Genomic DNA, 23,211 nt, shown 5'->3' with positions numbered 1-23,211 from the left:
TGAACTTGACAGTTTCATCGATAAGAAATTTCGAACTAGGGGACAACAACAGACAATAAAAAATAAAATAATCAATGAGAATATGATGAATAAAAAACAAAACAAATCAAAATAATAAAGATAACTGAATAGAAATGTGCCATCTCTGTTTTATAATGTTTTATAAAAAAATATATTATTTTGTTTTATATATGTACAGAATATATCTTTTAAAGATATGAATGCACAATATATACTCAGAAAGAGATTCACCAAAGATAAATTAATGCATAAATAAATAAAAAAGAAGATTTTTCTGCCTAGAAAAATTGTATATGAGAAAAAAAATAAAATAAAAAAGAAATTGTATGATGAATGTTTTTTTCTAAAAAATCACTTTTTTCTTAAAAGCACAGTTTTATACAATTTCTCATTTTTCGACTAAAAGATTTTAGGTTTCGTATGAAAACATAAAAATGAGAAAAATGAACCATTGAGTTCATAAGTTATGTGTTTAAAAGGAGAGCAATAGAGTATAAATGGAAAAGAATTAGAAGTGATTTTATGAAGCATAACAAAGACAAACATAGACATCAGGAATTAGAAGACTGGTAATTGGCCAATAGCATTTTTATAATCCTATTATACTCTCTTCTAATCAACTGGATTAACATGTCAGGTAAATCTGTCTAGTCCATAGAACCTTTTGGTCTTTAATGAAATGCAATCTCATTGGCAGATGCATAGGTGTATGTGTGTATGTATGTGTATGTTTGTATATGTTTATATTTGTGTATTTATGTGTTTGTATATGTATGTAGTGAAGGCGCATGGCTGAGTGGTTAGAGCATCAAACTTACAACTGTAAGGTTGTGAGTTCGAATCCCGGACCAGGCTGCGTGCTGTGTTCTTGAGCAAGACACTTTATTTCACGTTGCTCCAGTTCACTCAGCTGTAGAAATGAGTCGTGACGTCACTGGTGCCAAGCTGTGTCGGCCTTTGCCTTTCCCTTGGATAACATCAGTGGCGTGAAGAAGGGAGGTTGGTATGCATGAGCAACTGCTGATCTTCCATAACTAACCTTGCCCAGACTTGTGCCTTGGAAGGTAACTTTCTAGGTGCAATCCCATGGTCATTCATGACTGAAGGGTGTCTTCGCATATGTATGTACGTATATATAAGTATCATCATCATCATCGTTTAACGTCCACTTTCCATGGGTTGGATGGTTTCACAGGGGTCTGGGAAGCCAGGAGTCTGCACCAGACCTCAGTCTGATCTGGCAGTGTTTCTACGGCTGGATGCCCTTCCTAACACCAACCACTCCGAGAGGGTAGTGGGTGCTTTTTACGTGCCACTGGCACAAGGACCAGAGGAGTTGGCATCGACCACAATTGGATGGTGCTTTTTATGTGCCACTGGCATGGAAGCCAGTTAAGGTGGCACTGGCATCGGCCATGTTCAGATGGTGCTTTTTACGTGCCACCAGCACGGGGGTCACAACTACAATTTCCATTATAAATATATATATATGTAAATGTTTGTATATGTGTGTATACATGCAGTATTGTTTATCTGCAAAACCAATAAAATAGTTATTTCACACTTATAATACAGTATTTAATCTGTTCCATGTGAATTTGTGTTGGTACTGGTCTTTTATCTTTTACTTGCTTCATTCATTGCATTGCAGCCATGCTGGAGCACCACTTTCAAACAGATTGACCCCCAGTACTTATTCTTTAAGTGTGGTGGTTATTCTGTCTGAACTGCTAGGTCACAAGGATGTAAACAAACCAACACTGGTTGTCAAGTGGTGGTGGGCAACAAACACAACACAAAGACACATCCGTACACACAATGGGCTTCCTCACAATATCCATTTACTTACAAGGGCTATAGCAGCAGACACTTGGCCAAGGTGCTGTGCAGGGGAACCAAACCTAAAACATCAATGAATTGTGATACAAAGACACCCCACCCCCCACCCCACTCCGCCCGTCCACCTCTTCCTCCAGAAATGAATTCTGCAATTTGTCTGCTGAGTAACGCAAAGAGGTGCAGCTATTAGTTATCTAACTTCTTTTCTTTGTTTCAATCATTAGACTGTGGCCGTGCTGGGGTACCACCTTGGAGAATCTTAGTTGAACGAATCAACCCCGACATTTATTTTCTTTTCAAGCCTAGTACATATTCTACTGGTCTCTTTTGCTGAACTGCAAAGTTACAGGGATTTAAACACACCTACACCAATTGTCAAACAGTGGTAGGGGGCAAGCACACACACACACACATATATACGATTGGCTTCTGTCAGTTTCCGTCTAAATCCACTCTCAAGGCTTTGGTCAGCCCAGAGCTATAATATAAGGCAGTTCTTCAAGTTAGCTACATTGGAAGACTGAACCCGGAACCATGTGGTTGGGAAGCAAGCTTCTTACCACACAGCCACAACTGTGAAATTATTGAACAAGTGCCAAAACAGTAGCAACAACAACCACCACAATAACGATGATAATAGTAATGGATGATTAAATTAGTAAAGATTTATGGGGAAATGGTAAAAGGTAGAAATGTGGCCGACACTCTTTGCATCGAGGTCTTATGGAAAGTAAATTACGTAGCAGTTCTTTACTTGGAATCCAAACTGAGTTAAAAACCTGGTTTTTCTGACCATTACTACAGCATGGCTCTTCCTATTATAATGACAATGATGAAGATGATGGTGGTGGTGGTGGTGATGACAGCTATGATAATATTTAGGTTGATTTAGACTACTCTTGTAAAGAGAATATAAACTGAGAACATGTCTTTCACATAACATAATAAAGTATATGGAATCAAGTATGTTGTTGAAATCTCTCACTCCCATTGCTAGTAGAGGTGGGGGTTGGGCTGAGGAGAAAAAAGTATATAAATAAACTGAATAAAACCGAGTAATACTCTGTGTAAATTATTGTATTTATTTCGAGCAAGAGAAAAATTTGCAAAGCTGGGTGGAAAATTATAGCTTATTTCTTCTCCTTTCAACTCTAGATGGGTAATTTCTAGCAGCCTAGTAATTTTCTACAAGATGCATCTTAGCATGAATTCTCATGAGAGGGATAGTTAAGTAGATAGATAAATAGACATACAAACTTGTCTAGAAAGTAACATAGTGAGAGAAGTAAATGGCTGAATGAGCTGCAAAGATAGGAGAAGATAGAAAAATATATGAGGAGATAAATGGATGAATGAAAAGATAGATCAGAAATTTTTGGTAGATGTTGAGAAAGATTTCAGTTTCTGATTAATCCCTTGGATACCATTTTGCTTCATTAATGTGACTTGTCCATTTTACAAAGGCACCGAGAAGCTGTGTCTCATTTCTCTTGCCTTACAAATTCTGGTCATCTTCATTGTTTATTCAATACTCAGTTTTATTTCTCTCATTTGTTTCTGTAACTCAGGCTCGAGTCAAAGCTGTAGAAAGGAAATATTATTGTAGTCTGTGGTATGTAGTGGTGACCAAACATTTCAAATTGATGCTGAAATTACATCTTCAGTCTGTGTAGACAATGTTTAGCCTCCAATAGGGAACATGAGAAACCTAGAGGGCCATGAGCCCATGTATTTAAGGTAAGAGACAATATTCCAACAACCAAATGATGCAGTAAAAGCAAATGGTCATCCCACCCACTGCAATTCTTACCCTACCCTACAAGCCCTCTTCATATTTAACATCCCTATTGATGGATAAACAATACAGCCACATGGCCACCACCAATTTTATTTGAGGATTACAATCGCACAAAAGTACAACATCAATGATGACCCAAAAAACAAAAAAAAATATAATTTCTAAGAAGACTAAATGTTTGATGTGAATTGTTATGAGCTCATCTTTAGACTTGGAAGCTTTTGAAATATTCACATCAACACAATCTTTCCGTTGGTTTCATCTCTGCCAGTCATTGTCATCATTATCAGATGCTTCATGCTTAGATGTGTACAGAGTCAGAGCGGATTCATCCTAGGAATCTTTATTTAAGCTAATGATAATAACATTTTTAATTATAAGGCTACTAATACATATAATCCTTTCTGCCACAGGCACAAGGCCTGAAATTTTGGAGGAGGGGATCTAGTTGATTACATTGACCCCAGTACTCAGCTGGTACCTATTTTATCGATTCTGAAAGAATGCAAAGTAAAGTTAACTTTGGCTAAATTTGAACTTGGAACATAAAGACGGACGAAATGCCACTAAGCCTTTTGCCTGGCATGCTAACGACTCTACCTTACACCAAGCAAATAATTAAAACTTACCAAAGGTGTCACACAATGAGATTGAACCCAGAACTCCATGGTTGTTCAGCAAACTCCTTAACTACACAACAATGCCTGCATCTTCCCATTAATTTCATTTAAAAAAAGACAAAACCAATCAAACATCAGCTTATTTAGATGAAAAATATTTTATCTGCAAAGGTGAGGTTAATAGCACAAAAAATTATAATCTTTTTATTTCTAAAATGATATATGGTTTCTTTTTGTAATTATTTTAACAAGCTACATTAATTTTTATTGCTGTATTTAATTACAATTTATTGATTGGTTATTGATTCTATTGTACAGGTCATCCACGATGTCCATCTCGAGCCAGCCCATATCATACGTAAGAGAAGTGTTGACCAACCACTCCGTATTTACTTACATTACGATAAAAGTGTATCGCTTTTGCCATCAAGGAAATACCGGGATTTACTTCAGGTAGGCTTATGTTGTTATTGTTGTTGCAGTTCTGACTCTGAACTATGACCACCCTGTCTGATACTTATAAATTAATATATCAATTTTAGCTTTATTTCATTTTATATACTCATGCTATATTTAAAGCCATATTATTTTTATGTAACGGAAATACTATTTATTGCTTTGATGAAATTCGAGGTGTTCAAGATACACCTGTGTGGTTATTAACTACATAATTTTGGCTTCACTGCATAACACCTTGGGCAAGTGTCTTCTAATATAGCACTAGGCTGACCAAAGCCTTGTGAATTTTATTGATTTGGGAGATAAAAACTGAAAGACATCCAACACATTGTGTGCGGATTAAGGTTTTCACTTTGTGTTTATGGTATTATTTCATTTCTCTTTCCAGAAAGACATTTTACCCAAAGCTGTCCGTTACTGGCAAGACACACTCAGGGTTCGGGCCACACGTGTACCAATTCGATTGCGCAGGTATAATAACACCTTTCTTATATTTAATTATGTTGTGTATGTCAGACTTAGGTGAACGGTTGACTGTAGAAAGATGTTTTTAGTTTCTTCGTAGAGTGTTGGTGGACTTTGACTTATCCTGTTATTAGTATATTGCAGGTACGTTATACAATTACTAGAGTTTCTCTCTTGCTTTATTAGTAGATAAGAATTGTGAATCTGGAGGATTGGATGAAAGTGGGAAGGGTAAAAGGGGGATAATATCAAGTAACTAGACGAGAAGCTAAATGTGGTGTGGTGTACCTTTACCTATGAGAGAAGTTGACTGTAAGAGGTTCGTCAATATTCTGTGATGAAAGGATCAAAGATGTGATATGCTCTGGATTGCAGAAAAGTGAGTTGGCATCATTGGATTGGGGTGGGAGTGGGGTGGGGTGGGGTATGAAATGACAACAACACATTTGACCTCACTGATAGGAAGAAGAAAGGGTCATTAAAAGAAGTTATTAATTAAGGTGAACATGTGGTGAAGTGAAGAATGGCTGCAAATAGATGGCACAGAATATGAGGGATGATGAATGGAACATGTGGTAGAGGTTGACTGAGGAAGGCCATGGAAGAAGTAGTGATAATAATCATAGGGTAAAATAAGTCTTACAAAGGGGATTTGGGGGTCACAGCAAGTTGTGAAACACTTCACTGGAAAACTCCCTTCCCTCCTGTGTGAACATGGAAGAACAGGTGTAAAGTGATAACGTTGACGATGATGATTATTGGGGGAATTCAAAAGTAATTATGATTTGTTATTCTCATCGACATTGTCATTGTTGTCACCATCATCATCATCATCATCATTGTTGACACTGTTGTTGTCATTATTATTAACAAGTTAGCAGAACCATTAGTACATTGGATAAAATGTTTAGTAGCATTTCTTCTGGTTCTTCGTTGAATTTACATTAAGGTCAATTAGTAAACCAATTATGTTTTTATTTCACATTAACTTCAGCCCTGTCTGCCCTTGCAACACACAATCCATATAAAAGATCTATATTTGGCTCCATTTCTACGATTATATTCTCAAGTTTCTATTTCCTGTTGCATTTTCTTCTCTTCTTTTTCGAGTTGTGTCTAAAATTCTTATCTCACTGGTCTAGCTAATTGCTTTCTTATTTATAGAAAACTGTTTTATTTCTTCATTTTATGTTCTTTAAATATTAGATAAAAATCTGCCCCTATTTTCTAGAAGGGACCTTCTGTCTACTCCTGTATGAGTCCATCCATCATTGTATGTTAAATATATTCTATCTTGTTAAATATATTCTTTTCTTGTCTGTGTTTGTAAGTTCTCTTATTTATTTAAATTTTTTTCCATTAAAACTGAACGTGATTACTAAGACAGCTGCTGTTTTATAATTAGTTACTGCTTTCTTTTTTTTAATTTTATTAAATTATGTTTCTAATAATAGGCACGGACACGGCTGTGTGGTAAGAAGTTTGCTTTCCAGTCACGTTTCAGGGTTCAGTCCAGGGACGTGCTGCCTGGGTAGGCCAGGTAGGCAGCGCCTACCCTGAATAAAATAGATCGATAATAACATTTTCTTTTTATGGTAAAATATGCACCTAATTCAATAAAATTATGAAGGTTTCTCTGATTACTATGCATAAAATGCAAATTATTTAATTTTTGTTTTTGTAGATTAGGTAAGCATAATTCGTCCCTTCCTTTCAATCTCAGTATTTAAGCTACGTATAGCCATGCTGTAGTACACGTGCTGCGTACATTCCTACAACACCGTTTTCTTTACGCACTATAAAGGCAGAAGTAAATCTGCCTCCAACACACTCGCGAATCTGTTTGTTGGCTGATAGGTTTGTGAGCTATATTGATTAGCTTTGTTATTGATGATAAAGTATTGAAAAAAAAAAAGAAACTAGCTTGTTTGTTTCACCACTGAAGATTGCCATCACAATGGCATCATTGCAGACATTGCACTTCTTGACATCGTTCTGTCAGTTAATCATCATCACTATCATCAACAGTCTATTGTACTCATAATATCATTAAACCACCACCACCACCACCACCACCATCATCATCATCATCATCATCTTCTTTGATGTTATCACATGTCATCATCGTAAATCCCTGTTTTATTGCTCTGTTGTTTGACCCTAGATCTCTTCTCATTGCTTTGTCTGTTGACCAACAGCATTCCAACTATGACCATTCCATATATCTTGTGTCCTACTCTGACTAAAATGGTTGGATGTGGTGTGATTTGAAGAAAATTTCACTGCTATTTCTGGCTCGCCACATGACCACGTAGGGCCATCATTTGTTGTCTGTGTTGTTGCATGATCAATCATTGCAATAGTGCTGATTGATCACCATCATCACCATCACTATAGTCTCTATCAACATTGTATCCCTGATAACAATCACCAGCTTCACTTGAATCACAATTATCTGTGCTACCTTGGATGATGATTGTGATTGTGATGACTCTTATGGTAATGATGATGGTGAGCATTAATCTTGTTCACTGCTACTGCATCATCTTTTCTAGATTCATGCCTAGAGAATGACTAATTTTGTAAAATCATAATTTCTCTATATGATAAAAGAGAGAGATAGAGAGAGGGAGTGAAAGAGTGAGAGAAAGTAAGACTAACTGTGTTTTTTTTTCCCCTAAAACATTTAATCTTATTTATAATTTACTTTGCTTATTTTTCTTGTTCTCTTATCTGTGTTTTAAGTATTTATTTACAAAGTAACTTATCTGGGATTATTATCTTCGTTTCTTTATTTTCATCTTATCTCTCATCTCCATCTGATGCATTTCTGATCTGCAGCACTTGAGGCATAGAATGTAACCTTAGAATTTGTTTATTATTTCTAGAAAGCTCTTGGCGCCTCAACCAAATGAATACATGTAATAGTTTAACTGATTTTCATGTAGTAATTCTTGCTGACACCCATGCATGCGCACATGTATTGTTTCTAGGGTGCTTCTTTTTGCCACGATGCTGCTACCCGCCACCCTCTGGTGCTGGAACCCCATTAAAATGCATCCAGTACACTCTGTAAAGTGGTTGGTGTTGGGAAGGGTTCCCTGACCCTATCTAGGAAAACAGTGGATGTAAAACGACAACTTTGTTGATGATGATGATGATGATGATGATGATGATATATACAGGTGCAGGCATGGCTGTGTGGCAAGAAGCTTGCTTCCCAACCACACAATTCTGGGTTTAATCCCACTGCATAGCACCTTGGACAAGTGTCTTCTACTATAGCCTTGGGCAAAACAAAGCCTTGTGAGTGGATTTGGCAGATAGAAACTGGAAGAAACCTGCCATATATATATGTGTATGTGTGTGTCTTTGTGTTTGTCTTCCACCACCACTTGATAACCAGTGTTGGTGTGTTTACATCCCTGTAACTTAGCTGTTCAACAAGAGAGACTGATAGAATAAATACTAGGGTCAATTCATTCGACTAAAAATTCTTCAAGGTGGTGCCCCAGCATGGCCGCAGTCTAATGACTGAAACAAGTAAAAGATAAACGATATCTATATATATGTTTATAGGGATGAAATTAGGTAAATCCCCATACACCTGTCTGCATTCATGCACATACAATCAGAAGTTCCTGGATCATTAAGAATAGGAAATAGTTTTGGTAAATAATTGACAACTCCTGTTCCATTTCAAAGAATGGATGGTGAAGATGTTTTATTGTCAGCAACCTCATGTATCTGGTTATAAGTAAATATCATAGAATGTTTATAGTTTGTTGCTGTTGGTAACAGTGAAGGGGCTGTGGCATGAATGAGTTAAACACTTTGTTAGTTTCTGTTACTGAGTTCAATTCTAGCGGTGGTAAAACTTCTAAACTTTCATTCAGGTGGGCTTCAGGCACCTCACAAATATGATCTCTGCAGTGGGTTCCCAGAGATGAATTGGGTTACACTGATTTGAAGAAGATTTCACTGTTGTTTCTAACTGGTCAAGCAACCACAGAAAGTAGTGGTTTCCAATCAGTTTAGCTTCCTGATGCACTTAGAGATAAGACAAAATATTGGAAAGTACAAAAATTACTTGTTCATTTTGTGCAGACAATTAAGAATTATTGGTATATTTTGCATGGAATAATATCTTAATATTGGATTGTATTCTGAGGCAGAAGCTGACAAAGTTGTTAGCAAGCTGGGCAAAATGCTTAGCAGCATTTCATCTGTCTTTATGTTCTGAGTTCAAATTCCACCAAGGTTCATTTTGCCTTTCATCCTTTCAAGGTCAATAAGTACTAGCTCTGCACTAGGGTCAACATAATCAACTTTCCCTGAGATTGCTGGCCTTGTGCCAACATTTAAAAGCAATATCAGATAGTATTTTGATGGCTATTTGTTGTTGTTGAGTGACCTCAGATCAACCTCAGATCAACCAGACCTAATGGGTAAAATGGGGATCTGACGATAATCCGTAAGGACAAACACCTTATGGCCAGGATACCCAGGATAATCCCTTAAACCGGCCTTCCCCATTAAAATATATATAGAGAGAGACGGGGGGGGGGCTGTGTGTGTGTGGGGGTGGGTGGGTGGGTGGGTGGGTGGGTGGGTCTGTGTGTTGGTGTGAGAGAGATGACAATGATGATAAATAGTGTTGTATTTCAGATACTTTTCATCTGTTGATAATGATATTAGGAAAAGATATTCAACATGGAAATAAATCTATAATTATGCAAAGATAATGCCAAAAATGGGTTTTAACTATGATAAGAAATTTTTCACTCTAACCATTGAGTAGTGGTAACACATACTACTACTATTACTAGTGTTGCTGCTGTTGTTGTGATGATGGTGATGGTGGTGGTGGTTTTACTGTACTCAATGCTAGTGTAAATTATATTATCAGTTTCATTGCAGATTTATTTATTTATTTATCTGTTTATGCAACATAAAAACTATAAAAATATAACCAACTCAACTCAGAACAACAACAACAACAACAACCAAAAACTATTACAACAGCAACAACAACATCCATGACTATGATGAGACTTTATCTCAAAGTTTATTTACAAGGTTTCCCTGTTTTGTTATTCATTGTTATCTCGCTACTGCCACCACCGCCACCACCACCACCCCTTCCTTTCTTCTTCTCTCTCCTGTTTCTGTTTATAGATTTTTCTCTATTATATTATTTACTTTGCCATTCATCCATCCATCTATCTTCCCCCCCCCCCCCACCTACCCCCCCCCTCGCCTCGCTTCTCTCCTGATAATGTCTTCCTTCCACACAGAACAGCTCCACTGATTCTGTTTAGTCAAACCTGGAGACGGGCTTCGTTCGTTTGTAAAATCCTAACAAATCTGGAGATGGAAGTGTTAAAGAGAGAGTTTGACATTTTGACATTTTCTTGTCGGAAACCTTGTAAACAGGATGTGTGGCAGGGTGTGGGGGAGGTGGTGTTTCGGGAGGTGGGGGGTGGGGGATAATTAATACAGCAATCTAAGGGGGTGGGTTGTTTATTTTTCTTGGTTGGTTGGTTAGAGTGAGGGTTAGTTGTTTATTGAGCTGATTATATTGGAGCAGGAAATAGTTGTGAGGTTTCTCTTTTGTTTTTTTAGTATCTGCTTTTATGGAGAGAGAAAAACAAGTTGTTGATGTTGTTGCTGTTGTTGCTCTTTAGCCCCAGGTTTTCCCTGATTTGACTGGCCCATGATGAAAGCTGTTCTAGCTGTCACCTCCCTATGTATTTTAGAACTACACTAACCAATGCAATCTTCTTTTTTGAAGAGAGTAGGGTGTGATTTAAAAGAGACTTCACTGCTGTTTCAGCTGCTCAAGCAACCATAGGGAGCAGTTGTTTTCTATCATTTTGACTTTGTTGACACTCTGAAGATCAAACACAATGTTGCTAGACTACTTTGTTAGTAAAAAGTTACTCACACATTCTGTACTGGAAATTGAAAATAATTGACTCATTTCACATGGAAAATTTTTTAAAATATTCACTTTTAAGTTTAAAATTTAGAAAAAATTATTTGGAAAATTAATGCTTACCAAGTTGTGCATTACAAAACTATGAATAAAATGTGTTTCCTGATGTTCAATTATTAATATGGTTCTTCTAAAGTTTTAAGTTACATTGTTAAAAGTGCAAGTTGCACCTAGATATTCATTGTGGGTCATTGTTTGAGAACTGCTGACATGGAGGGTCCTCTAAGTTTTCTTATCAGCTGACACTGTTAACCCTTTCATTACTGTATTTCTGTTAAGATGCTCTGTGTTTCTTTCAATTATTTTAAATATGACAAAGAACTTTGTAAAATAACTTAGTTATCATTCAGCTGGTGTTAGGAACATAAATTGTGACTAAGGTTTGGTGGAAACAAAGCATTTGTACTACAGAACCAGAGCTGGTTTCAGCTGGGTTGGTAACGAAAGGGTTAATCAGCTGCTAAACTAATTACTGAGGTATTGTCGAGTGCCCTTTGATTGTGTGCACTTTTCACAAGGCTTGCATTTATTCTGCTTATCTTACATCTACGTAACTGAAAAAGTGACTACCACATCTTGCATTTCACAGTGAGTGTGTGTGAAGTCTAACTTTGCAACAGCCAATGTATTTTATGGATAATATTTTGGGCAGCTTCCATTATACTGCTCACTTAAGTTAATGACAATGAGCTCAGGTCAATCAGAACATTTTGCAGTCAAAAGATTTCCAGTTGGGACAGTATTAAGGAAGAAATTAATTTGTTGCTTTTGTGTCTGTATTCCAAACTGATGATCAACACTAGCCCTTTGTTTTTCACTGTATGTGACCCTTTAAATGACAAAAGTATTCTTTGGGTCCCCAATAATGTAACTGAGAGACTGGTGAGTTCAGGTCAATCAGAACAGTTTGCAGTCAAAAGATTTCCACTTGGGACAGTATTAAGGAATAAAATAATTTAAAAACCATTGTCTCTATGTGTGTGTGTGTGTGTGTGTGTGTGTGTCTGTGTATCTATTTATGTGTCTGTGTTAGTCCCCCCACCATTGCTTGATAACCAATGTTGGTGTGTTTACATCCCCATAACTTAGCAGTTCAGCAAAAGAGACTGATAGAATAAATACTAGTCTTACAAAGAGTAAGTCCTGGGGCCGATTTGTTCAACTAAAGGTGGTGCTCCAGCATGGCTGCAGTTAAGTGACTGAAATAAATAAAAGAATAAAAGATTATAAAATAATAGGCATAGAAATGTGTGTGTGTGTGTGTATGTATATCTATGTGTATGTACATATGAATACAAATGTGTGTGTATGTATACACACACACACACACGCAAACTGACCCTCTTCAGAATACTGTAATATATTCACCACCACCATCATCATCATCATCATCATAAATACCATCATCACCATCAACAACACCTCTATCACCTGCACAATACCATCTCCTCCACCACCACCCTCATGATTACAAGCCCCAGTACCGCTTCCTCTGACTACTACCCCTATCGCCACCAACGCCTCCGGCACCTCTTCTACGAGACAACCACTTCTTGCACCAACACCACAAGCTGATACCACATGAATACCACCCACCACCACTGCCACCTACACAACCACCCCCATGGCCAATGCTGGCACTCTGTTGGTTTTGAGTTGATCTGGTTGATGGAGCAGCTGCCTGTGAAATTAAAGAGCAAGTGGCTGCATACTCCACAGACAAGTGTACCCTTAACGTAGTTCCCAGGGAGATTCAGTGTGACACAGAATGTGACAAGGCTAGTCCCCTTTGAATTACAGGTACAACTCATTTGTGCCACCTGAGTTGATTGAAGCAACTTGAAATGAACTGTCTTGCTCAAGGGACTCAATGTGAAGCCAGGAAATCGAACTCCTGACCTTATGATTGTGAGCCGAGTACCCTAACCACTTTGCCACACTTCTCCACTCTATGACCAAAACCTACATTATTGGAACTACTACTATAACCAGTACCAAAACTACAAACCCGCCAGTGCCACCACCACCACCATCACCATCAATAAACAGCAAGGTTCACTATTTCGCCCTCTTTGTGATTGGTTGCCAAATACATTGGGAATCTTCAACAACTTAATTATCTGCTCCACTGGTTCAGGCAGTCAGTCAGAAAATCATACCTCATTCCTTTCTCTCTCTCTCTCTCTCTTTTGTCCTTCTTTCTCCATCTCTCTTCTCGTCTCTCTTTACAATGCTTTAACTGAATCTCTTTCTCTCTCTCTTTCTTTCTCTAACCTTTTCTCTATCTCTCTACTTTTATTCCTCTACTGATCTCACTATCGACCTACCTCTACTTTTCTACCTCCCCCTCCCTCACTCATTGCGTTAACTCTCTCTCTCTCTCTCTTTCTCTCTCATTTACTCTCTCTCTCTCTCTGTTCTCGTCTCTCTCTCTCTGTTCTCATCTCTCTCTCTCTCCCTCTATTCTCATCTCTCTCTCTCCCTCTATTCTCGTCTCTCTCTCTCTACCTCTCTCTCTTCCCTTTTAGCATCTGCCTATCTTCTCTCTTACTCTCCCACTCTTTTTCCCTTACCTCTTTTCTTACTCTCTCACTTCTGTCCCCATCCCCATACTTTTCTCTTTCCTTTTTCTCTCCCTCTTGAAACACACTGCATACTCCTTTCTCTCCCTCCCTCTCTCCTCTCTCTCCCCTCTCTCCTCTCTCTCGCTTTCTCTCTGAATTCCTTGAATCCACACACACACACCCTGCTTATTTTCTCTTTTTCTCTCTTCCATTCACCTTTCCTTCTCTCATACTTCATTTCTGTTTTTTCTGAACCTTCTCCCTTTCTTACCATCTCCCCCCCTCTGTCTCTCTCCATTATTCTCTCTTCCTCATCTTAGTCTCTTCTTTCAACTTCTAAACAATTTCATAAAACTCTCTTCTGCTCATTCAATTTCTCCACTGTTCTCCTGATTTGTTTAATGATGCACACAGCATTGTTCTGTGCACATTTGCACACTTTTTAAATATTTCTTCAATTTTGATTTGATTTTTTTTTTCTACATTCATTGTTTTTGATTTTTTTTCTTCTTAAATTTCCATTTTTCTTCACCTGTTTTACATGATTTTTCCATGTTAACATGTCTAAGAAAGTTTCTTTTCTATTTTTTTCATTCTTTATGCTTCTCCTATACCACCCCTACAAAAGCAGGACTTTAAAAAAAAATGACAAGAATTAGGTGATTCTGTTTTTGTCATGTTTGCTTGCATGATTGAGGGTCCACTCCAGCATTTTAGAAATTATTGAAGCCAGGAAAGTCTAAATTTCTTTTCATCACTGATTACTAAGCAAAATGAAAATGGACTTAGACCAGTGATTAGAGAATGTGAACGGATGGATTGATTGAGTATTGGTAAGCTGCACTAGACTCCAGTCTGATTTGGTATGGTTTTCTACGGCTGGATGTCCTTCCTAACGCCAACCACTCGGAGAGTGTAATGGGTGCTTTTATGTGCCACCAACAAAGGTGCCAGTTGTGTGACACCAGTTGTCTGCCACGACTGTGATTTTGCTCAGCTTGATGTCTTTTCAAGCACAACATAATGCCGAAGGTCTCAGTCATTGCCTCCGTGAGGCCCACCGCTTAAAAGGAACTCAGCCACTTTGTCTGAGTTCCTTTCAAGTGTTCGGCCTCACAGAGTCAAAGTGATAAATAGAAAAGGCAGGAAGAAGAGACAGAGGGAAATTCAAATCTCTGTGGGAAGAAAGTCTTCCTGTTTAAGTCCAAAATTTTTTTTCTGGAAGCAATTTGTTTCTCATTAGCTTAACCCTACAGAAATTGGTGTTTTCCACTATCCTGTGGATCTTTGAGGATGAGAAGGTATTTGGCTAGTATCCATGACAACCAAACTTTTTCAATCAAGCTCTTTTCTAATGTTCCTTATTCTACAGTAACATTATTCAGCTTGGTCACACAACAAAAGCTTTCAAAAGACATTATAACAAAATTAATGGCCGTTCATTAACTGAAAGCATCCCAGCTGTGACAATATAATCTTTCAGTCAGTGCATTTTGGACTTTATACTTTTAAGATAGTGCAAAGTGAGTTGAGGGACATTTAACTGCTATTTCTAGTACACTGAGCATCTGCTGAGAATCTTCCTCATTATTCATGTCTGTCACTAATGATGTTCTCTCCAAAAATAACTAGTTCCATGTACAAGGGAAAGATTTGCTACAGATACCAATATTGAATGGCAGCCATACTATATTTCCTGTAGTACATGAACTGAGCTATCTCTCTGTTTTTAACTTATTTTTCTTTGATTAATTAATTAATTTTATAAATGTATTTAATCTTTAATCTTTCGTAATGGAAACAGCACTTTATTTTGTATTCTATGCTATTAACTGACATAATTTTTTTTTTTTTTCAAATCTCTATTTTTTGTTATTTCTCATTTTCTTTTCAATCAAAAATCTTCGAGAAGATAGTTTAGGCTAAAAACACTGACTTTTTGTATTGATTAACTTTTAAATGCGTAATCTTTTTTGTTAATGTAAACCTATTTACTTTCCATGTTTCTTTTTTCATTACTGTGTGTTTTTAGTTTCATCCTTCCTTATAATGAGTTCAAAACTTGCCAGGGCAGGTTTTACATTTCATCCTTCTTGTATCACTAAAATAATTACCTTTAATATACCAGAGTTGACTTAATACTGTTACTACTTCAACTACAACAGTTGACTTAATCTCTTCCCCCAGCTAAATACCAACATCATTTGTCCATGGATTATCATTGGCTAAATCTACTCTCTTACAGACATTCAGACCATTATATATGCCTTCTTCCTGTAGTGTCCTATCAGACGTGGTTACTTCCTCACTTTCCTCCAGACCAGTCTTAGAGATCTCTACAAAGGGTCATGAGGTGTCTCTTTCCTCCTCAGGCCAGTCCATACATACAAAGTAGTTCCTGCTCCCTGAATTAGCAAGCTGTGAATCCCCACCTCACATCCAAACTTAACTGAATTAGAAAATTACTATTTTTAAATCTCACGAGAGATATTCAGCAACAGTTCTTTGTAGTAAAGATTATTTGCCAGCATAACATGGCAGGACGAATGTTGCTGTAATTTAGCCCCAGGAGACATTGTCTCCAGCTGACTATATGACATGATTTGTGTCCTTATATGAATTATACTGAATTACCTATTTCTATTCCTGTCCTCTCTTTTGTCTTTCACCCACAAAACACTGAAGTAAATGCTTCACTCTAACCTTTTTCTCAGAAACTTAGGCCCGGGGACAAGGTGTGCAGGGGGCACTAGCACACCTCCTAAAATACTATGGGGGTGCAAAATCAAAATTTCCACCCCTACTTACTTTTCTTGGGTTCAGAAAACAGTAAAAAGTGATCTGTCAATGTAGCTTGAAGTTAGGTTTCTTCTCAAAGAACAAAAGATAAAAATAAAAAAAGAAACAATAAAACCTTCTTTGTAAAAAAATTTGAACCTGGGTTTGCACCCTCTAATCAAATGTTGTTCCTGGGCCAATGCTCAGAACTACTGCTCCCTAAAGCTTTCTCGCCACAGACCTTACCAAACAGAAATTGAAGCTGTACATCAATTTCTCCACCCGGGATGGGAATGTGTCTGCTAAGACTATGAGCACTTACTCACCTTTCCGCACTAGAATGTTAAAAAATGAAGAAGGAATTACCATTGCATTGAGTTGTGTGTGTGTGTGTGTGTGTGTTTGTGTGTGTGTGTGTGTGTGTGTTTGTGTGTGTGTGTGTGTGTGTGTTTGTGTTTGTGTGTGAGTGTGTGAGTGTGTGTGTGTGTGTGTGTGTGTGTGTGTGTGTGTGTGTGTGCATGTTCACCAATATTTATTGTAGACTAACAGAAATACCTGGCTTTGCCCAGGTTAAAGAGAATAATGAAATCTAAAAACGCCGTCTAGACTACGCAACCCTCAACTGTTAGTAGCTACGATACCATATTTCTACATTAATAACTCTCCAATCCATGCCAGCATGGAACATAGACATTAAGTGGAATGCCAGTCTCTCATCTAGGAGGGCCTTGAAATCAATGTTACCAACTGGGGACTATGTGTGTCGTAGTGATAATAAAAAGACCCAAAGGAGGTCTGCAACGAAATAATTTTACTCAACACTTTGCAAGTGAATCAGTGGAGGCAAAGATGCGTCTCATTTACTTGACAATTTATGCACCACATTGCAGAAATCACAATGAAAGTATATCTGAAAGGGTAGTCTTACACTGTTGTACCGTTGAATTACAAATAATGCTCATCTGTTATGTTCAGGTTAAAATTTCATCAACATCAAAAATATATGAATTTTCATGGGAGTTATGGCCGTTATACATAGAATATAATTTCCAAATTTCATAAAGATCCGTTCAGTACTTTTGACGTAGTTTTGGATAAGAAAACAAATGACTAATGTGTGTATTTGTGTGCATGTGTTTGTGTGTGATGGGTGTATATATGTATAGATATCTGTATGCATGTATATATATATGTATATATGTGTACATATTACATGTACATCTATATATATATATACATCTACACATGTGTATACATATACATGTATGCATATAGATCTATATCTATATATATATATATCTATGCATATACGTGTACATATACATGTATATGTATACATATACATCTCTTTCTCTCTCTCTGAAAGTATCGAAATGTGATTGTTTCAGTTAGTGGAATAACGTGTACATATACATCTATATGTATACATATACATCTCTCTCTCTCTCTCTCTCTCTCTCTCTCTCTCTCTCTCTCTCTCTCTCTCTCTCTCTCTCTCTCTCTCTTTCTCTCTCTTTCTCTCTCTTTCTCTCTTTCTCTCTCTCTCTCTCTCTCTTTCTCTCTTTCTCTCTTTCTCTCTCTTTCTCTTTCTCTCTTTCTCTCTCTCTCTGAAAGTATCTGTCATTACAGTATCGAAATGTGATTGTTTCAGTTAGTAGAATAGTTTCATTTTTAAAGTGAAAGTATTTGACATGAGTGTTTTTGTTTCACTTTTGACACGTAATACTTAAATAGTGTAGGAGATATTATGTTGCTGTGGGCTCGAACTCTGGAAGAAGTTAAAATTTTTTTTTGACTAAAACACAACTGGAACCCTAAGTAAGGCATGTGTAAAATTTGAATGAAATTGGTTGCGTAGTTCTCGAGTTTTAGGGATTCACACAGACAGACAGACAGACAATCAGACACACATTCTCATTTTTATATATATAGATAGTCAAATGAAACAGTTATCTACCTATCTCTTATAAATCCTTGTGTGAACAATAGCTTCATTAGACATTTTGTTCTCAAAAACAGAATACAGCAGGACAGTAATCTTGGTTTCATTTCAGTTCAGTGTTCTTTAAGGATGTGTGTTTGTGTGTGTGTGTGTGTGTGTGTGTGTACATATATCTATAAAATTGTTTTTGTTTTTTTGGTCCAAAAGAGTAAAAATATAAAGAAATGAAGTTGAAGGTGCACTTGGTAGTCTTTAAGAAGATTTATTTATATGAACTGTACTCATTCCACAATTTCATGAAGTAGTTTGAGATGGACGGATGTAAAGCTATACTGTAATCATCTCAAATCTGACCAGAGTTTGAAAGTTCATTTCTTTTTATGGAGAGATTTTCATTTAAATTACCACCAAATTGCAATGTTGTTGTGGTGGACACCCCCATGTGAGAAGTGGACCGTTCCACTACTGATAAATAATGGACAGACACAGCAAGCAGTGTCAGTCAGCGAGGTACACTGTTCAGGATAGTCATGAAGACGATGAAGTTACATCGTCATAATGCAGGACATATCAGTAGCAACAAGGATACCTCCTACTGTATAATGGTGTCGATATATCAGTGGTGATGAGGAGTCAATCTGCATGCAGTGGCACATAAGACACACAACACAGATGGACCATGTAAGAAGACACAACAACTACACACAGTGAAAAATTTGAAGAAGGATTTAAATCAGATCACGATGTGTTAGCAATGCTACCAGTAAACAATGTAGACTGGTACTACCTGTGACATTCTGAAGAGAAAAATAATCTTGTCTGGAAGAAAAAATAATCATGATAATAAGTCCGTGTGAAGGATTTAAATCAGGTTGCTATGTGTTGGTAGTGCCTCCAGTAAACAATACATCATTTGTACTTTGTTCAGTGTTTGGTGTAGGAAAGACATCTGGATGTAGGAGCCTTACCAAATTGGTACATACAAGTGTAGCATGGTTGTCTGACAAATGTTGGAAGGTAGTAACTCTAAATAACAGCTTGCTTCGGCCGTGGTGATCCTTCCAACCTATGCTGGTTTGGTGCAGAGTGAACAGTATGATCACAGAGTATTGAAAGCACAAGTTCCGCTGGGCTGGATGGGTCACAAGGTTCGCAGACAACAGGTGGACCCATGGCAGTTGCTAAGTGGTATCCAAAAGATTGGAAAAGGCCACTTGGAAGGCCTCCATGATGATGAGAAGTTGATTCAGTCAAGCAATTTGGGAAAAGAATGGCACAATCAAGACAGAATTGTAAGTGCACTGTGACCAGCGGTGTATAACATCTGATGGTCTGGTCTATATTATGATATATATATGGCTGTTTGGTAAGAAGCTTGCTTCCCAACCACATAGTTCCGAGTTCAGTCCCACTACGTGGCACTTTGGACAAGTATAGCCTCGGGCTGACCAAAGCCTTGTGAGTGGATTTGGTCGATGAAAACTTAAAGAAGCCTGTCATATATATATGTGTGCTTGTATATTTGTGTGTATTTGTCTGTGTTTGTCCCCCCACCACCATTATCATCACTTGACAACCGTTGGTGTGTTTACATCCCTACAACTTAGCAGTCCAGCAAAAGAAATTGATAGAATAAGTACTTGGCTTACAAAGAATAAGTCTTGGGGTTGTTTTGTTCAACTAAAGGAGGTGCTCCAGCATGGCCACAGTCAAATGACTGAAACACATAGAAGAGTGTGTGTGTGTGTGTGTGTGTGATGTTTAAAATATTTCACGCAAGTCAGGTAACATGGAAAAATAAAAAGAAGAAAATGCATTTTTCCTTTCATTTTACAGTGAATTCATTCCAAAGTTTATAATTACAGCCAAATAATTTCAAAATAAAATATGCATTGAAAAATAGCTTATCACAATCAAATTATTTCAAAAGACATTATTCTTAAATATATTATATATATCCAAAAGGCATTACTACAATTAAATCATTTCACAAGGCTTTAGTTGACCCAAAGCCATGATGGAAGACATTGCTTAAAATGCTGCGCCAAACCCATTTTGTTGCGAAACCAGCTTCTTAACCACACGACCATGCCACCTACAACTTGAAAGTTTGGAAAAAGTTTCCTAATCATGTTTGGTCAAGAAGCAGCAGGTGCCCTGCTGTTATTTAGACCAGTGGAAATATCTTTGATTCCATGGATTGGATTGATTTCTATTCTTTAACTGTACTTTTGAAGTTTTTTGAATCTCTTTGATCCATTTTCTCTCCGGTGTGATTTTTATAGCTACCCTCTATCTCTTAACAGGTTCCCTCCACTTTCAAACCCATATACTGACATGTCTGTGGAAGTCTTGGATTGTTTCTGTCATAGAATGACATTTTTCTTTGTTTGTTGTTGTTGTTGTTGTTATATTTACTGTTCTCTTTCATCACGATACACACTGAACAGTGTAAAAGCAATTGCTCAGGACATGTGCATTCATGATGATGATGATGATGATATCTTTATTATCATAATAGTCACCATTTTTGTCCTTTTGTCCTTGGTATTTTTTCATTTATAATGGTGGAGATGATGATGATGATGATGATGGTTGGAGTTGGTGGTGGTGTTGGTGGTAGTAATGATGACTGCCATCATCATCATCATCCTGAATTCTGTTATTTTTCTTCCTCACATTTCCCCCCTTGTAGAATGGCCAGTTTATAGGTGAAGTTATTGATTACATATAAATCAGTGAAATTGGTAAAACCAAACCAACATTTTTACTCTTCATTTACATATTCATTTCTGGTTTTATAACTCCAGCTTTTACTTTTTCTTTCTCTCCTTCTTTCACTTCAGTTTTCCAATTCTCCTCTTGCTCTTCTACTTTGTTCTTCTCATTTCTACTACTACTACTACTACTACTACTACTACTACTACTTATTATTATTATTATTATGTCACAATCCCCTCTTCTGGTGCTGCTGACACAGTATTTGGCTGTCTTGAAAATAAGCAAGTCATGGTCTATTAATATCTCCCTCCGGATGATGTTAGCAATCCATGACTGTTCACTCTTTCTTTCTTCCTCTGACCCCAATTCCTCCCCCCCCCCCCACTCATTGACATCCGTTTTATTGCCAGAGCCATTGCCCCCTCTTAATGGATGCAAATATGATTTCATATTCTCCCAAATATTTAAAATTTTTTCCCTTGGAAATCTCCACCCACCCTACCACCACCACCACCACCACCAAATGTGCTGTTGTTGTTGTTTAGCCCCAAGTCAAACCACAGTAAGCAGGCCTATAATCAAAGACATTCAAGGCAGGATCATCTGGTCTCCAGAGACGCCTTCAGTATTACACTTCCTTATTATACAAGGTGATAGATTATGATTTGAGGGAGAATTGACTGCTTTTTCTAGCAATTTGAATGGTCATTTAGAGGTTCCTTTGTTAGTTTGTGTGGATATGTTATTTTAAGATGTTTTGTGGGATACAGAAGATTTTGTTTTTCTTTGTTTTATTACCAGATCTTTTTTTCAATTAATTAATTAACAAACTAATGAGTCAAATGAGCTTGAATTAAAAGGATTCTGTACTATATTTGAATTAGTGCCTTTCAATATCCTTAGCACAACATTAATGTAAACCTGTAGCCCCTCATACTACAGGTTTTAATTACTCAGAAATTAATTTTGTTCATTTGTATGAAGCTATTATTTAAATATATGATCATAATTAGACACTCTAGAACAATTAATTGACTCTTGGAAGGCCTGAGTCTGTGACTCAGTTTTGATCACTACTCAATATTGCCTCATTTCATTTACATCATTATTGTCCTTATGAAAGAGAATTAGCCATTCGCTCACTCTCCTCTCAAGAGTGCTGAAGGTTTTCAGAGATGAATCCCCTCATCAGACAAGTGTTGTTTTGGCCCTTAACTTCTTACGCCTTAAAGAGGCCAGGCTGCATCCAGGTCATAGCTCCTGGGAGATGCTTCTGCTGACACTTTTTAGCCAATTAGATATTGAGGAGTTGTGCATTTAAACTGCTTCACCTAATTGGAACCCCTCTTTGTTGACTTTCACTTTCAAAACTATCAGGTCTTTTTACCATGTCTAAATAAAAGAAAGACTTCACCTGAAACATCAAAACTTTCTTCATTATTTACATTTGATGGATATTTGTCCTCATCTTGTTTGTTGTTAACACAGCGTTTCGGCTGATATACCCTCCAGCCTTCATCAGGTGTCTTGGGGAAATTTGGAACCTGGGTTCTCATTCCTAAGGTATTTTTAAATGTTATTATCATTATTGTTATTATCATTCAAGTCACTGCCTGGAATTGAACTCGGAATCATGGGGTTAGTAGCCCACGCTCTTAACCACTAAGCCATATGCCCATGGTTAAGAGCGCTGGCTACTAACCTAAAGATTCCGAGTTCGATTCCAGGCAGCGACCTAAATAATAATAATAATAATAATAATAACATTGAAAAATACCTTAGGAATGAGAACCCAGAGTCGAAATTTCCCCAAGACACCTGATGAAGGCTGGAGGGTATATCAGCTGAAACATTGTGTTAACAACAAACAAGATGAGGACAAATATCCATCAAATGTAAATAATGTACATAATTCCTCATCTCTTAAATATAGAACTGTAGAACTTTCTTCATGCTACACAAACTGAAATACTGACTTCCTTTCTCCTCTTCATTTCTATTTATTA

At 37.2% G+C, this 23,211-nt stretch overlaps 1 protein-coding gene across 1 annotated transcript in view; it reads left to right on the top strand.

Annotated features, from left to right (window-relative positions):
• Positions 1–23,211, top strand: part of LOC106874911 (leishmanolysin-like peptidase) — a 100,207-nt gene that overhangs the window by 20,558 nt on the left and 56,438 nt on the right. The window contains exons 2-3 of the mRNA XM_052973828.2: positions 4,597–4,731; positions 5,126–5,208. Of these exons, the coding sequence (XP_052829788.1) occupies positions 4,597–4,731; positions 5,126–5,208 (218 nt within the window). The remainder of the gene's footprint in view (positions 1–4,596; positions 4,732–5,125; positions 5,209–23,211) is intronic.

Source organism: Octopus bimaculoides, chromosome 16 (assembly GCF_046866305.1).
Source record: "Octopus bimaculoides isolate indiv1 chromosome 16, ASM4686630v1, whole genome shotgun sequence".
NCBI lineage: Eukaryota > Metazoa > Mollusca > Cephalopoda > Octopoda > Octopodidae > Octopus > Octopus bimaculoides.
Note: the sequence above shows the minus strand (reverse complement) of the source record. Positions and strands in the feature narration are given on the sequence as shown.